Source organism: Wyeomyia smithii, chromosome 2 (assembly GCF_029784165.1).
Source record: "Wyeomyia smithii strain HCP4-BCI-WySm-NY-G18 chromosome 2, ASM2978416v1, whole genome shotgun sequence".
NCBI lineage: Eukaryota > Metazoa > Arthropoda > Insecta > Diptera > Culicidae > Wyeomyia > Wyeomyia smithii.
In genome coordinates, this window is record NC_073695.1 from 40524063 (window position 1) to 40539876 (window position 15814).

The window sequence follows — 15814 nt, forward strand, 5'->3', positions numbered from 1 at the left end:
ATTTATTTTTACCGTTGGCATCACGCCCTTTTCGCTTGTTCATTAGTTTCTACTCCGTGATTTCTCGTATTCGAATAAACGTGTACGATTTTGACGTTTTCATTTCACTCTTCGTTGTTGATGGGTGGGTGCGTGTTGATGTTTTCCAGTCGAAAATATTTGGCTTGTGAAGTTGATGAAACAGTAGGCAAACTAGCATAAGTGGTGTTTCAGTTTACTTTAAAAGTAAATTTGAACATTGGTAGAGGTTTCCCGAAAGTGTGTCTGGAAAAATGCCAACGATAATTGCTCTGGATGTGTCGCTATCGATGACGCGAACGGTTCCGCCTGGAAGTAACAGTGGCAATACGGAGGAAAGTCTCACATTCCACCAGCTGGCCATACAGGGAATAAACACCATTTTGGACTACTTGGGAAAGCATTCTAAGCTGGAATTCGTATCACTGGTAAGTAAATTCCAAAAAATCCGGCTTTCGGAGAGTGTCATTTGAAGTTTTGTTTACATTTACATGAGCATTTTCGAGTCGCCCTGTTAAAGCATTGTTGCCAGCTCTCCTTTATTGCTGCGAAGAGTGGTATCAAATATCTGTGCATGCATAAATTTGGAACACTATATTGTTCATTTTTGGAAAATATAATTACTGTGTACACTGGAAAAACACCGAATTCGTTAAAATTTTACCGGAATCTGAGCGTTCGGTGAAATCTTCGGTGTTTCCGAAAATAACCGAACAGCTTGTGAAACCACCGACCAAAAAGTCGGCAAGTTTCACAGTTTTCTGGTAGTATTCCAAGCAGAAATTTAGCGGAAGAAACTGTTAAGATGTGCAAGAAAAAACAAAAAATACCGAAAGAACCTGTGCGCGAGCACATATAGCGAATTTCTTTATTCCACCAGCTCACCTCGTTTTGACCTGGAAGCGCACTAACTGCTGTCAAAACCCTTCTTTATTCGCTCGATTCTGACCCAGTTTTGACCTGCTGTGCTGCCCGAAGCGCACTGTAGAATTTGTCAGCTTCAACCCACCACTGCACGTGCTAAGTTCGTAAACAATTATCTGGCATCTCTTTCTTACTTGCGTCTTAAATGGCGATGCTAATAGTTCACAGTTCAGAGCGAAGTGCAAAATTTGACAAGTGAAAAAGCCTCAATTTTCGCTAGCCAAATCTGTCGTGAAAAGCCGGTTGTGGAACACACAGGTATTTCACCAGCCTGCAGTTTACAGTTGCTGTTTACATGCAGAGCGAAATTCACGAGTTTACACTTCGAGCAAAGTGAAAATTCGCTCTGACGGAGTTACGGTGCTGCCACCTTCAATTTGTTTACTCTATGAGTGCAGAAGATAGGAATTTCTTCAAGAGTGAATGTGATAGCAAACATTTTAATATTTTTCCCCAAAACTCGCATACGGGTAGTTCAATGTGTGTGAAGGAGATAATTTAATTCCGTCAGGGCGAATTGGCCGGAACCGACAGAATAAAAACGCGCTGAAGTAGCATTGGGCGATACGACGGAGAGTATCGTTACTTCAGTATCGATACCCGAAGAACCAAAAGTATCGAGATACTCAAAATATCGGTCAAAAAGTATCGATACCAGAAGTATCGATACTATAGCTGAGATCATTTTTTGAATTTTTGATAAATACATTTACTCAGGGTGGCCACTTTACCGGAAAACGGGAAAAGCGGGAAAAAGCCGGGAATTTTAAATCACCGGGAAAAAAATACGGGAAAACCGGGAATTTAGGCTTCATGCCGGGAAAATCATCCTCCTTCATGTCTGCCGCTTTATTTGTACAACAGTTTCTGAGGAAATGTCAACTTGAGACCCTGTTTTTTTATGTTTACCTAACTGGCATGATTCTGCCGGATAGGGGAAAGCTGGTTGTTGGTTTCAGTTAAAGTCGACAGCGGCTTCGCAGCAAGATCTGCGTCAAATAAAATCAGGCTTGATCAGGTGAATAAATTTACTGTTCCGTAACATATATTGTCAGATTTTGAAGAAGTCAAAAAGTTATCAGCGTCGCGGGAGGCGTATTGGAACTTCTTGTGAATAGTGTTCGACATCGCATCGGGGAGAATCCGGTCAAAAGTCAAATAGGACCGGAAACTTAGAGTCTCGATTTTATTTCGAACCGGACCGGAATGGAGCTACCCGGTTTGTACTTCCCGATTTTTGGTATGATTTTAACCACAAGTAGCAAAAATCAGCAAAAAAAATTTTTTCATTCTGTGTTGGACCTTTTGACTACTTGATTTTGTTGGGGAAAGACGCCACCTTGAAGAGCTATTTGTTAAAGATTTCTCAGATTTTTTCTATATCAAAAACAAACAGTAGCTAAATTATTTTTTTTTTTCAAATTGTTTATTCAGAGTGTCAGTTGAATTTATTTTACGGACCATGACAAAATTTCTTATACATTACATTGACCCCAGCTCGAAAATTTTAAAGTCCCAGGATCGAAGTTTTTCGAAAAAAAAAATGTTTTGAAATAACAGATCTCAACGTTTCATGCATTTTGCAAAATGCATCTAGACAGTTTCATGTGCATTTTTTTCATTGGTCACTCTGAGGCTCTTCTTCCCAAAGTCCGCTTGAAGTTTTGCCTGAGGACATTTTTCTAGAAGACAAAAACTCTATGCCCCAACTCTTGAATTTATCCCACGCATTTCATTGGCATCCTGATACAGAAGCACTGCAAGCTCGAGAGAAGGTTGACAGAGAAAGATGCAGAAGGAAGCAAAAAAGCGCGAGAAGGCAAAGATTGTCAACGATTTGGAGATAAAGAGGGCGAAAATTGTGCAGCAGATCACCATGAAGGTACTTGCTAAAGTCGACAAACAGCTAAACACGATGAAGGAGGAATGTTTTTCATAGTTTTGTAACACTATTTTTGCAAGGCACAAATAAGCATGTGAAAATTGATTTTTTTCTCATATGTTTTAAAAATAAAACACCGGGAAATTTCACTAAATATCATCGGGAAAACCGAGAAAAAACCGGGAAATTGAAAATTGATATTGAGTGGTTCGCGGATTCAGTGATTCGTGAAAATACAGCAAAACTATTTGCTGAACAGAAAACAGTAAATGAATGGTTGCTGGAATCCAGCAAAAGAATTGATATGTCAAAAAATTTACGTCAAGCTGTCATTAGTAAAACGCGCCAAATCGCTGTGCAGCTGGTACGGGATCATCGCTAAGCTCCTGATAGCGAATATGGGACCATAGCTAAGTCCTTGTTGGGCTAGATGAACTTAAAAGTTGAAATGATAATCATACATCTCTAGTTCAACAGTAATTTGCCTATGATCCGATGGGCGGATGGAATCTGGTGCCTGACGGAAACATGGTTCCCTTGAATTAACTGGTTAACCAGCAAATTGATTCATGCTTTGCTGAATGAACAGCAAATTGTCATAGCTGACAACCAGCAAGTTGTATTTTGTTTTACCGAACATGCAGCAAACGACCTGTCACTTTTATGCAATTGAGCATTACTGAATAATTAGCAAATTTCATTTTGCTGAACAGATTGCTGGAAGCACAGCACACCAAAAATCAGCAAAATTTTGGTGGTTTCCAGCAATGAAAATTTGATGTGCCGACTTTTGTTTTTAAGTTTAGTAAAGCGGGCAATGTATGTAGTTTCGCGGGAATGCGAAGATGAACGGGAATAGAAGGTGTAGAATTAGAAAAAAATTTCCCTCGTCCAGACGGGACATAAGTCATTATACATAGTGTGCGTAAAGAGACCACTCTCTCAGTTGACAGAAATAAACTTCCACAGGGCAGTGTGTGCAGTTTCATCGCGGCGTGCTGAGATGCGGGAACACAATAGTAGAGGGTGATTCGACATTGCATTGGTCTTAGGAAGAGTTACGAAGTAAGAGACTTAGAAGAGTCTGGACGAGGGAAAATTTTTTCTAATTCTAGTCACACCTTCTATTCCCGTTCATCTTCGCATTCCCGCGAAACTACATACATTGCCCGCTTTACTAAACTTATAATGTAAGTCAATATCACAAAAAATGAAATTAGTTCGTAAAGCGACTTTTTGTTGTTTTTCTGGTATCTATCCGCATTCTCTAGAGCAGCATGAATCAAATGACTTCACAAACAAATACATACAGGTAATGCAGAAATTCTGAGCTTTGGCAAACAAATGAATTAAACAACTTATATCTTCAAGATTTGTATTCACTGGCCCAATGGGCTGTGAAGCTCCCGTCTTATTTGTATAAATTATTGACACACTTCCATATCAATTGATGAGGAAGTTGATGACATAAAAAAGTTAGATATGTCAGCAAAAATAAGATAGTGAAGTCTACCGCTGAATTTTTCTAACTAATAAATATTGCAATTTTTTTTTTTTCACTTGTACTCTAACTTGTGTCGACGGAAAGCATGAGTTAGTTTCCGCTTGCAAATATTCGATCTGAACAGTGTAACCAGAAAACTTATATTTGTTTTTAAAATACAGTCAAATTTCGCTCGTTGGACTATGTTTAGTTGGGCTCCCGCTCGTTGGGTTATAGCCCAACTAAATCGAAGCCAAACATCATTTCTGATAACGTTGAATTTCGTTTGAGGGGTTTGTGGATGCATTTTAACGCAGAAAGTAGAATTAATTGAAATTAAAACAAATGAAGCTGAGTATAAATGTAAACAAACAATATTTTAATCAATTGTCAGAGAAACAATATAAGTTTTGTGCCTTAATAATGCAACGTAAAGCTATGCCTATTTTTGAAAGTATTTGAGAACACGTTATTATTGAGCACTCCTTTTTGGCTTTAAATGTGTGGCTTAAGTAAAACAAATTTCGAATTTGGCCCTATGCTGTGTTTGGCTCAGATTTTGACAGTTCGTTTGGCTCACAACATTCTCTCTATCTATTTCTCCATCTAAAGCCTGTAGTACACTCTTTGTCTAATGGTCAAATTTTTGACGTTCTGACATAATGGTCAAATTTATTTGACATCATGGTTGTTGTTTGCCCGTGTTTGCCTCATGTTAAAATTGGAGAGTGACAAATAATTATCTTCGACCAAATTTTTGTCTGTCAAAAAGTGCCAAATATTTGACGCTTGGTCAAAGAGTGTAATACAGGCTTAAGTTTTGCTAGTGCAAATAGACTTGTGCGATACTTATACTGACAGTGGCAGCTTTTCAGTGGTTCCAGCTCGTATCAACTAGCTGACATCTCCATCCGATTTGCTTTGCTTTATCGCAGCCAACATCGCAGCGGTTCTACGATGTGTGGGCTCCACTGACGCTGACAGACAGCATAACATAGCGTATCAAAAGTGGCGGTGATCTCGTGTACACATTGAGATGTTAGCCCTTGTAACATGTCAGCTAGCTGGTCCGTATGCATAAAAGAATATCGATACAAATATCGCGGTTCTCAGTATCGATACGGTCGAGTATCGGACGCTTGTGTATCGATCCGAAAAATCGAAATATCGTCTCAAAAGTATCGATATTTCCGATACCGATACAATATCGCCCATTGCTACGCTGAAGAGTCAAGTTTTCGCAAGCTGCTTCATTTTTTGCGAGTGTGTACATGCGTGAAAAAAAGTAAGCTCCAGTGTAAAAAATGCGATCCACATTCTTCGAATTTGCTGGATCAGTTACAAGTCTAAGCGAAGTGAAATTTCGACAATTAGCGTTTTTCACGCACGTGAATAAAAGAACATTTTGAATGAGATTTTGACTTCTCTTGGAACTCTAAATAGGGCTTTATGGCTTTATTATGCGTGTCATATCACTGAACTGAAAACAGAAAAAGCGGCGTTTTGCGTGAAATTATTTCACGACCATTTTATACGGTCACATGATTTCACGAAGATAAGGAAGGTTTTAAATCGCTTGATTTGTGATCTAATGGAATATATACATATCCGATTTTTTTTCCAGTTTCAAGATAAACCATTTTTTTAAATAAAAATATACACTCTGGGACTTATACAAATTTTTGAGCTGCAGCCAATAGCACGTAACGGAAAAAATTAACCTTAGAATTTCGTTTAGCGGTAGGGCTCAAAAGTTTCGTCAATCTCACTTCACGAAGCTAAGGGACCATTCATTAATGATGTCACGCGTTTAGGGGGGGAGGGGGTTTCAATTATTGTGACATTTTGTGACATATGGGGGAGGGGGGTTAGCTTGAGTGTGACATCACATTTCAACTGAAAAAATAAATTAATAAAAAAGTCACATACCTAACCACGAAGATCAACTCAGAATTATTTATAATATTTGCATTATTCATTTAAAGTTCTACGATCCCTTTTTTGCTTAAGATTTGCTTTAGATAAAATAAATGACAATTTTTTTCTCGCTAAAAAAGCATAATGTTCTTTAATTCTGTTTTACCGTCCATGTTCATTTATGAATGACAGCGCAATTTCATTAATTTTTAGTGTCTCTCAATCCAATCAATACAAAAATTATGACAAAACGTGAATAAAAATGCTTGGTTATTGTAACATGTGGAGAAGATTTGGATTGAATTTGATTGAAGAAGAGGAACTAAATATTGATGGTTTTTCAAAAATCAGCAATGATGCTGCAGTTAATGTCTCGGCTTTCGATGTCGTCGATATGCGCCTCCATCAGCAGCATCCTTGGACTAAGAACTAAACGCCTTTTCTAGTTATCTTCTATAATCTTCTTTTCCTTTTAGTTTCAGTTTTTCTTTCAGTAAAATCGTTCTTATTAAGAAAAAATACATTCCTAACAAATTTCTCGATTTTCAATCAATTATCACCAAAGAAGGGGGAGGGGGATATAAAAACGTGACGTAATTAAGGGGGGGGTCAAGGAAGTTGTGACAACTTGTGACAAGGGGGAGGGGGGGAGTTATTTTTTTCAAATTTTGCGTGCCATCATTAATGGAACGTCCCTAATTTTTGTCGCTTCACTTCAGGTGGAATCGGGAATAGGCCTCAACAAGTAGAGTGAGCGTGAGAGTGATATTTATTTCATCGTGAAGTGACTCCCGCAATAAGTACCATCACAGAGAACAGACATTTATGTTCATATAAAGAAATTTGAAAATCGTGTGTAAAAATTTGAATCAAAATACAATAATACACTAACGACATCTGTCTTGTGGTGCCCCAGTTGCACTGCATAAATATTGCTGTATCGATATTTTATCGATATCAGTGCTTGGTTTGTAAGTGAGAAAAGCGCCACATAGCGGGAGCATTACCACTTAGTGGTAAATGACGGTTGCAAGTTTTTACATTTCTTTTGAAAAGAAGATGAACGTCTGTTCTCTGTGGTACCATTATCACACTTTACCGACAAACAAACAGACGTGCCACTCGATGACGATTTCATCGACCACAAAAATAACGATAATTTTGAAATTTCGCTTAGTGGGCAATAATGCCGCTAGGTCGCTATAAGCAAAAGTGCACATTCATAATCAAAGACAAAAACCATTAGTAATGCCGCTTATGTTGATTTAAGCAAGCGTGCACACCCATTAGCAAATACAAAACCCGTTTTACGAAAATAACCTAGTAGGCAATAGGCTCACATGGTGGCGAATGAGTGTGAGGATTTTTGTTCGAAGAGGCACGTCTGTTTGTCTGTGCTTCACCGATGGATTTTTGTAAAAAAAAATTACTGAACGACGGAGCAACTTTTTTTTAAATAAGTGTGAACTAAAAAGATTATCTCGAAACAAACAATCCACAATACGCCTTCTTATGTATGTACCAATATAAGGTGAATTTTAAGTATTTGCGATTACACAAATATCAGCGTGAACCAGTTAGAAAATGTCATTGTCCTCATTGTAATTTCAGACTTGATGATTGTGGATTAGCATTATCTTTTCAGCGTTTAATCTTATTATGAAAGCTCATATTGTGGCGCCAGCACTAAATTAAAGTTCGGAAGTCGGACTTCCGACTTCCGAACTTTCTTCCGACTTTACAAACACATAAAGCAACTGCGTGTTTACACAACATGAACTGCGGGAATGATTTTAATGTATTTGTTTTTGTAAGCCGGACTGACAGCGCAGTGGCGGCTGAGATGGTTGCAGTGTTGCGAGAACAACAAAAATAAGCATCGGAAGTGAGCCTGACTGCCAGTTTATCAGCGACGTTTTGATAATTTTTATTTAAATGCACAATATTTTCATGAAAACCTGCGTATAACATTTCAGATGGCGATTGCAGAGTATCTTATCAAATTTCAAAGTAAATATCAATTTTCATCATACAAATAATAATTGCAATAGTTTTTATAATGACAGTCAGAGTCGCAAATAATCTATTTAGTTTTCATTCAAATTCACATAATTCTATCCAATATAATGATATAATGATTGTTTAATATTTTCTTTGCATAAAAAGTAAAAGAAGCTAGCAAGGCAAACAAATGAAATATACTTGAGCTGGTTCCTGTCTTCTGGGTTATAGCTGTTGTTTCTGATGTGTTTTGTTACAAAACTGAATTGTTCCAACATTATAAAAATTTACGTATCTTTGCAAAATAATGCAAATCATATGGAAAGATTTGCAATAAATTTATAAATTTTATTGAAAAAACGCTTTTTAGAATTCCGAATATTTTTGAAAATAACCTTTACACCGGAAAATGCAATTTTAGTAGTTTCAGCCAAAACTTGGCAGCACTTGCGCTGGCAGTCGCGCGCGTTTTTGACAGCCTGCCATTGACAGGCAGCTGATTGGAATTTTTTCCCTCTCGCGTTGGCAGCAAGCCAAGTTCGGAATCGCGGATCGTCTCGTACAAGAGTGAAAAAGTGCTTTTCTCGATCGGTATTGCGTCCGTTATAGTAAGCGTTACGATTCGATTGCTCGGATACGTTCCGGGGCATGTGCCATTGATTGTGGTGACCAGTTTTCTCTCAAATGAATCATTTTCACGCAGTACAAAGTTGACTTCCAATGTTGGCACGTGTTTGAGGTTAGATATATCCACTGCTTTTTTCCTACACGGCGGTTCATCGAAATTCTTTGTGACAACAGAAAAACTACGGTTATACGGACTATTAGTTACGTAAACGAGCGCTTACGGCAAAGCGACGACAACCCACAATAATGACCAGCGCGGATCGAATACTAACGGTTGCGCTGCAAACCAACTTCGACCTACGGCGTTTGTCAAACGGCTCCGGTGGAATCTGGCAATGTTTACTGTATTTGGCCGACACAAAACCCATTGAGCCGAAATGTCCGCCCACCAAGGCGGAACTGGAGGAAGCCGGTCTACTTCCGTCGCCCCCAGAGCGAGAAAAAAAAACCGACGAGGAGCCCAAAGTAGATCCGGAGGTGCTGTTTGAACAGATGTTTGAATTGGATATCGATTATTTGAAAAGTCTGGATCCTAAGGACTGGAAAAACCAGGATCATTACGCTGTTTTGGGGTTAAAGAAAATGAGGTAAGTTTGTCGACTGGTGTTAAATTTAAGCAGATTGGATGCTGAAAAGAGTGCTTATTTACAGATTTGAGGCTACTGAGGATGACATTAAGCGAGCCTATCGGAAGATTGTTCTCAAACACCATCCGGACAAGCGGAAAGGCTTAGGGGAGGAGGTAAAACAGGATGACGATTATTTTCATTGCATCACGATGGCCTATGAAACGCTGGGCACATTGAAAAATCGACGGGCTTTCGATTCGGTTGATCCGGAGTTCGATGATACGCTGCCTTCGCAGAGCGAGACTAAGAAGGACTTCTTTGGTTCGTTGAGGGATGTTTTCCGGCGAAACTCCCGGTGGAGCGAGTCCAGAAAAGCGGTTCCACAGCTTGGCGATGAAAACACCGAACGTGCCAAGGTTGAACAGTTTTACGACTTTTGGTATAATTTCTCCAGCTGGAGAGAGTTCAGCTATCTGGATGAAGAGGATAAGGAGAAGGGTCAAGATCGAGAAGAACGTCGCTGGATAGAGAAGCAGAACAAGGCCATACGTTTACAGCGTAAGAAGGAGGAATCTGCCCGTATACGATCGCTGGTTGATTTGGCTTACAATAACGATCCGCGAGTTGTGAAATTCAAGAAAGAGGACAAGGATCGCAAGCTGGCGGCTAAAAGAGCAAAGCAAGACGCCTATCAGGCTCAGAAAGCCGAAGAAGAACGGCTGGCAAAGGAAGTCGCACTAGCGAAACAAAAAGCTGCCGAAGCAGAACAGAAGCGTATTGAAAACATTCAGATTGAAAAGGAGAAGATTAAACGTGCCTTGAAGAAGGAACGCAAGTCTTTCCGGGACACGGTCAAAGCAAACGATTATTTTGTGACGGACGAAAAAGATCGTCTGAAACATCTGGAAGGAGTCGAAAAGCTGTGCGAGTCGTTGAAACTGGTAGAACTGCAGGAGTTTAATAAAGAGCTCTCTGCCAACGGTCGTCCTGTGTTCATGCAAGCTCTGGATGATTTGGAACGAAAACTAGAAGAGGAACGTCGAGCACTTGCAGCTCAAAGTCAAGCTATTCCGAACAACGCCGGTCTGAAAGTGGTCAACCGGAAGGCTCTTTGGAATCACGACAATGTACAGCTACTTATCAAAGCTGTTAATCTGTTTCCCGCGGGAACTATCTCTCGCTGGGAAGTCATTGCCAATTATCTCAACCAACATGGCACCAATCTGGGCGATTTGAAATTTTACGCCAAGGACATTTTGAATAAAGCCAAGGAACTGCAGAGCGGGGACTTCTCCAAAAGCGATCTCAAAACCGTCGTCAATCAACAGGCGTATGAGTCTTTCGAAAAGACACGCAAAGATTTGAAGGTGGTCGACAAAGCGGAGATCAGTACAAAAGATGACGAAACTCCAGCATCGATAAAAGTAACGAAACAGCCAACGGCGAACGGTCGTTCGGAAGAGCCACTGACAAACGGAACACATGAAGCTTCCTCCGAAGAGAAGGAAAATATCGTTAGTGCTTCCCATCAACAGTCGAAGCCATCGTCTACCCAAGCGGCAGACAAAAAGGATACTCCCGCACCAGCGAAGGATTCTGCCAAAAAGGAGAAAAAGGAAAAGGCGGAGACAAAGGTGTGGAGCAAAGACGAGCAAGCACTGCTGGAGCAGGCCATCAAGACTTATCCGATCTCTACGCCGGACCGCTGGGATCGGATAGCGGAATGCATCCCGAACCGAACGAAAAAGGAGTGTCTGCGGCGGGTAAAGGAAATCGTCGATCTGGTCAACGCTAAGAAAGAAGCCCAGCAGACGCTTAAGTGAAACGTGCGAGCTCGCTTGTCGAAAATTAACAAAGCAACAACATCTCAGATAGTACATCCGCAAACAACAATAACAACAACAGATACGAGGGTCTGCTGCTAGCTAATAATCACTATTTGATTTATCCCCTGCGACTATTTTATGTTAGTATTTGTAAATAAAACAAAAACTTTAACTTAAAGCTGGATTGATTTATTATTTTTCGAAGGCCATCACGTGTTTGCAAATAAATTTTGCTTAAAATTTCCAAAACAGGACCCTTGAAGGAGGCGCAAGGTGATATGTAGAAATTTACAGGTTCACATTTTTCAGTCGGTCTCGCCTAACGCAGATAAACCTTTCGCTTCTAGATAATCTACTCCTCGCTGTACGAGGTAGTGGTCGACTTCACCCGGGACTACGAATCCATCCGGCAGGCACTGCACAAGATCGAACACTACGACAAAACCAGCCTGGAGAATGTCCTGGTGGCGGTGAACAACATGTTCAAGACGCACTGGGGCAATCACAACTACTGCCAGATCATGTTCATCACCGATTGTGGCATCGGAATGGGACCTAGTTCGCTCAAGAACACCATTATCAACCTGCAGAGCTATAAAGCACAGAGCAACAGCAGCGGAGTTAAGGTGCCCGTCTCCGAGAATCACTGGGTTGGATTCTCCTACCCGAGCAAGCTGACTTTTATGTGTTTGGGAAATATTAATGACACGGCATTCAAATTTGGTTTGTTCATTTTTTTACAGTCATAAATTTAAAACATTAAAATAATTACCATGTTTAGGAACAAAGCTATACCAACAGTTGCTGGATATCAGTGGTCAAAATGGGCAAATTTACATCCCCAAACCGAAAACCCTATCCATCGAGGATCCAATTGGAGACGATGGGGACGAAAACAGCCGACAGTTGAGTCGCAAATCTATCCAGGAGATGTTCGAGCGGACCTGTGAACAGAACTATAAACAGTTTGAAGCAACGCTTCGGTGTGGAGGATACTTCCGGCTGGAGGGAGCCATCACAATATGGCCAGCGCCTTTAGTGAGTACCTTTAAGACTACAATCGTTTTTAACACACTAACAAAACCATAACCCCGCAGCCTTACACTTCAAAGGACATTTTCGGGGCAGAAACTACGACCATAATCTCTCGTAGGTTGGAAATATGCGGCTATCTAAGTCTGTCCGATATTGGTTCGCCCATGTCGGTAAGCCGTCATCTGATTCTCCCGCGGGGAGATGGTGATAAGCGTATCTCCTCCAAGGACAGCAATCTTACGACGGAAGAAAAATTGGAAAACGACATTAAAACATTTTATGCGAAACCTGACGGCAGTGGTAGTGGTGGTGGTGGTGGCGGCGGGGACAATAATGATGACTGTGGACCCGGTGGCGATGCAACTCGCGAGTCCGTCTGTGTGCTGCTGCATGGTGCACTGAAGGTGGAGAATATGGCAGCGTTGGTACTGCTGAATGACAATTGGTACGGATTTATCTATTCGTACGCCGACAGTAAAAAGAAGTCAAACCTGATGCTGAATGTCCTTCCACCTGGAAACGATGTCATACCGTGGCTGGGTGATTTTCGATTCCTCGGTAATCTGGATGACGCATTCCCCGGCGAAAGCCCGAGCTTCCCGATAAAAGCCGAAAAGCGAAGTTACTCCCAGAACATCGTGGTCTGGATACGTCAGGCCGGATTGCAGTCGGATATTCAAAAGGTACTGCGGCATGCGAAGAAGTTACCGGAAAAGACGCAACACTTCTACAAGGAGCTTAACCGCATTCGTCGTGCCGCGCTGTCACTCGGTTTCATAGAACTGCTGGAAGGATTGGCGCACATCTTCGAGCGAGAAGTAGCCACCCTGGGAGGCAGTGCCAGTCCGGACTGCAGTATACAGCTGAAGCATGCGGCGAACGAGCTACGGAAACCCAGCAATCGCGATTTGAAAGCGGTGATACAGGCTATGCCGACCAAGTATAATCAGATTGGTTGAGCTTGTGCGATCAATCAAAAATAAATGAAATTGATTTTAAATCAGGTCGTTTTTTTATTTGTTTTTAATAGTCTTCATAAGAACGCCCTTTTTAAGAGCGAGCATGGATATTTCGTTAAAAGTATTCTTTTATTGTTTTCGTGTAGAAGAGTATACCTACATCTCATGCAACATTCCTACAAGAAACACTACCACCTTCTTGAAAATTGAAAAAAAATGTTGTCCTTTCTACAATGATTTCGCGTTTTCCTACTCCTTGTTTTATAAATGATAAATTTTGTATGTATGTTCCAGGATTACTCTTGACGCCTGAATCGATTTCCACCAAACTTGGCATACGATTGAATTAGTTGATTTTTAGGCCTTTGATCATGTTTTTCCATTCGTTGTTTTAATTCATAAATAAGAAAATGCCCTCTCGATCACTGGAAACATAGCGATATGGTTATGTTTTCTTTTTGATCCCAGACTTGTGAGTTTTTGTATGTAAACGCGTAGTGAATCATTTTTTAGACATTGAAAATTAGTACCGTGAGGCGCCCTAATTCCGTGCGGCTTCTCATACCCCGTGCGCTTCGTATCAAAATGAGAGAAAACATGTAAAAATTAAATAAAAGTGTTTTTCTGTATACAGAAAGTCATCTTCAAGGATACTTTTTGAAAAATCTTCTTAGGTATATTTGATTTTTTTTTTTCACATTTTGATACTAAGTGTACGGAATAAGGAGGGCGCCTCAAGGTAATGTAATGTTTACTTTGTGAGACGTTTGATTAATTTTTATTTCTGTCCACAGTAATATTTCAGGAGACGACCGGTTCCAAAAATTTAACTTTAGCAAGTTGATACTAAAATCTCCCATTTTTGTACTGATTTTTCAACAAAATAATGAAATGATTGACGATAAATTTACATATATTAACGTAATCACAAGGCCAATGCAGGTCGGATTTTGACTAAGTTTAAGTCTCGGTGGCGTTCTAAGCGTTTCTTCACATAAAGAGACACATTTGTCAATTTTTAGTCAGCTGGATCATTATTCTCGTCCCAAAACTAATTTTTATCTTTTGAAGTTTTTCATTTTCTGTAAAAAGTGGCATTAGACTGCAAATCCAGGTCTAGGCCGAAACATCAACTTGATTTGAGTAAAAAAAAAACTTCAAACTAAATTTCAGGTTGACTCAAAATTTTTATGCTGACAGACAGCTTATCAGAGACATTCCATAGGTATTAAGCAGTAGGTGGTAAAAGATAAAGTTATTAGTTCTGAGATGTTAAAATAAAATATTATTTTAGAGTTCAACTGTGCGTCCATCCATCCAACATTCCATATAACAAAACATTCGATACCATACCTTACCAAACAGTCTCAAGCTGTGGTGTGGCCTTTGCGGTACGTAAGAGTCGTCTCCATTTACTGGTCCATGGTAGCAGTTCGCCAGTTCTGCAGTCTGTGTAAGGTCCGTAGGTCATCTTCCACCTGATCGATTCATCTTGCCCGCTGAGCACCTCTACGTCTCGTCCCTGACGTTTTGGTTTCAAGAGCCATCTGCACCGGGATGTTTTTTTTTGTTCACACAACATTTATTTGACACGGCAACACCGGGATGTTGTCCGACATCCTTACGAAATACCCAACCCACCGCAACCCCCCAAGTTTGGCGGTGTGACCGATAGATAGCGATCGGAGCGTCCTCCGGAGACCAAAGTAGGCGTGAGTTTCTGCTATAGTGCGCCGGTAAATTTTATTGCTGGTTTCGTAGTCGGCAGTTACCAGTGAGCCCAGGTACATGAACTCGGCGACCACACACCACTTTATCACCACCAACTTTAACTCGAGGTGGGAGGTAATACCCAGGGGCGACTCGTCCATAGGTGCATTGCAGTTGAACAGGTAGGTTAAAAAGCCACGAGTCGCCCCTGGTTATACCACAGACAAACAGTACCACTTCATACAAAATTTTATGAAAAATTTTGGTTCCGATCAACTTGTGCGACACCTACTGGACATATTCCGCAAAAGATAAACTTTCAGCCTTTTCACTGTTTCTGGCAGCCAGCGCGCGACAACTGTCAACTGATTTCAAAGAGAAAAAGCATATCAGCGCCACCACCGCTGCGGCGGGAATATTCCGTATAACTGAAACTCATTTGGATAGATCGTTATTTTGGTCCACGAAAATAAATTTCGTGGTACGTCTGTTTGTCTGTGGTTATACTCTCTTCTCGTGAACCCCTTCCTTTCATGTTCTTCGTCTTCAATGCATTGATGACCAGTCCAATCCGTTTGGCTTTGGCTTTAAGTCCGATGTAAGTATACGCCATCTTCACAAATGTCCACAATATCGATCGTTGAATATCGTGCCATTCCTGTTAATACCCGCTCTTCTCATGACTCCTTGCAAGGCAATATCAAACCTTGCCTTAAACCTCTTCGAGTTCGAAGGGCCCCCGACTCGAACTACACAACACACATCACTACGATCAGGGAGGGGGAGGGGGGGGGGGTATATCAAAAATACCTAGAAAAAGGCTACGTCATTTATGGATGTTCCCTGAGTAGTGGTCCGAATCT

At 40.7% G+C, this 15814-nt stretch overlaps 2 protein-coding genes across 3 annotated transcripts; both read left to right on the forward strand.

The window, feature by feature from the left end:
• The first annotated feature begins 101 nt into the window (after nt 1–101).
• LOC129720940 (integrator complex subunit 14) lies at nt 102–13244 on the forward strand. The gene is made up of 4 exons (XM_055672875.1): nt 102–446; nt 11595–11970; nt 12029–12285; nt 12345–13244. Exons 1-4 carry the CDS (start codon nt 273–275, stop codon nt 13239–13241), a joined length of 1704 nt encoding a protein of 567 aa, XP_055528850.1. The 5' UTR covers nt 102–272; the 3' UTR covers nt 13242–13244.
• Nucleotides 8725–11425, forward strand: LOC129720938 (dnaJ homolog subfamily C member 2). Of its 2 annotated transcripts, XM_055672873.1 has the most exons (3): nt 8725–8964; nt 9027–9439; nt 9504–11425. In XM_055672873.1, exons 2-3 carry the CDS (start codon nt 9099–9101, stop codon nt 11242–11244), a joined length of 2082 nt encoding a protein of 693 aa, XP_055528848.1. In that variant the 5' UTR covers nt 8725–8964; nt 9027–9098; the 3' UTR covers nt 11245–11425. The 2 variants fall into 2 exon arrangements, with proteins under 2 accessions (XP_055528848.1, XP_055528847.1); XM_055672872.1 differs by having other exon boundaries at nt 8725–9439.
• Nucleotides 13245–15814: the final 2570 nt, after the last annotated feature.

Bases quoted from the DNA above. Each gene is read 5' to 3' on its own strand.
- LOC129720938 (XM_055672872.1), top strand. From the start codon at position 9,099: ATGACCAGCGCGGATCGAATACTAACGGTTGCGCTGCAAACCAACTTC. The intron at 9,440-9,503 runs GTAAGTTTGTCG...GCTTATTTACAG, and splicing joins TTGGGGTTAAAGAAAATGAG to ATTTGAGGCTACTGAGGATG.
- LOC129720940 (XM_055672875.1), top strand. From the start codon at position 273: ATGCCAACGATAATTGCTCTGGATGTGTCGCTATCGATGACGCGAACG. The intron at 11,971-12,028 runs GTTTGTTCATTT...TACCATGTTTAG, and splicing joins TGACACGGCATTCAAATTTG to GAACAAAGCTATACCAACAG. The intron at 12,286-12,344 runs GTGAGTACCTTT...ATAACCCCGCAG, and splicing joins CAATATGGCCAGCGCCTTTA to CCTTACACTTCAAAGGACAT.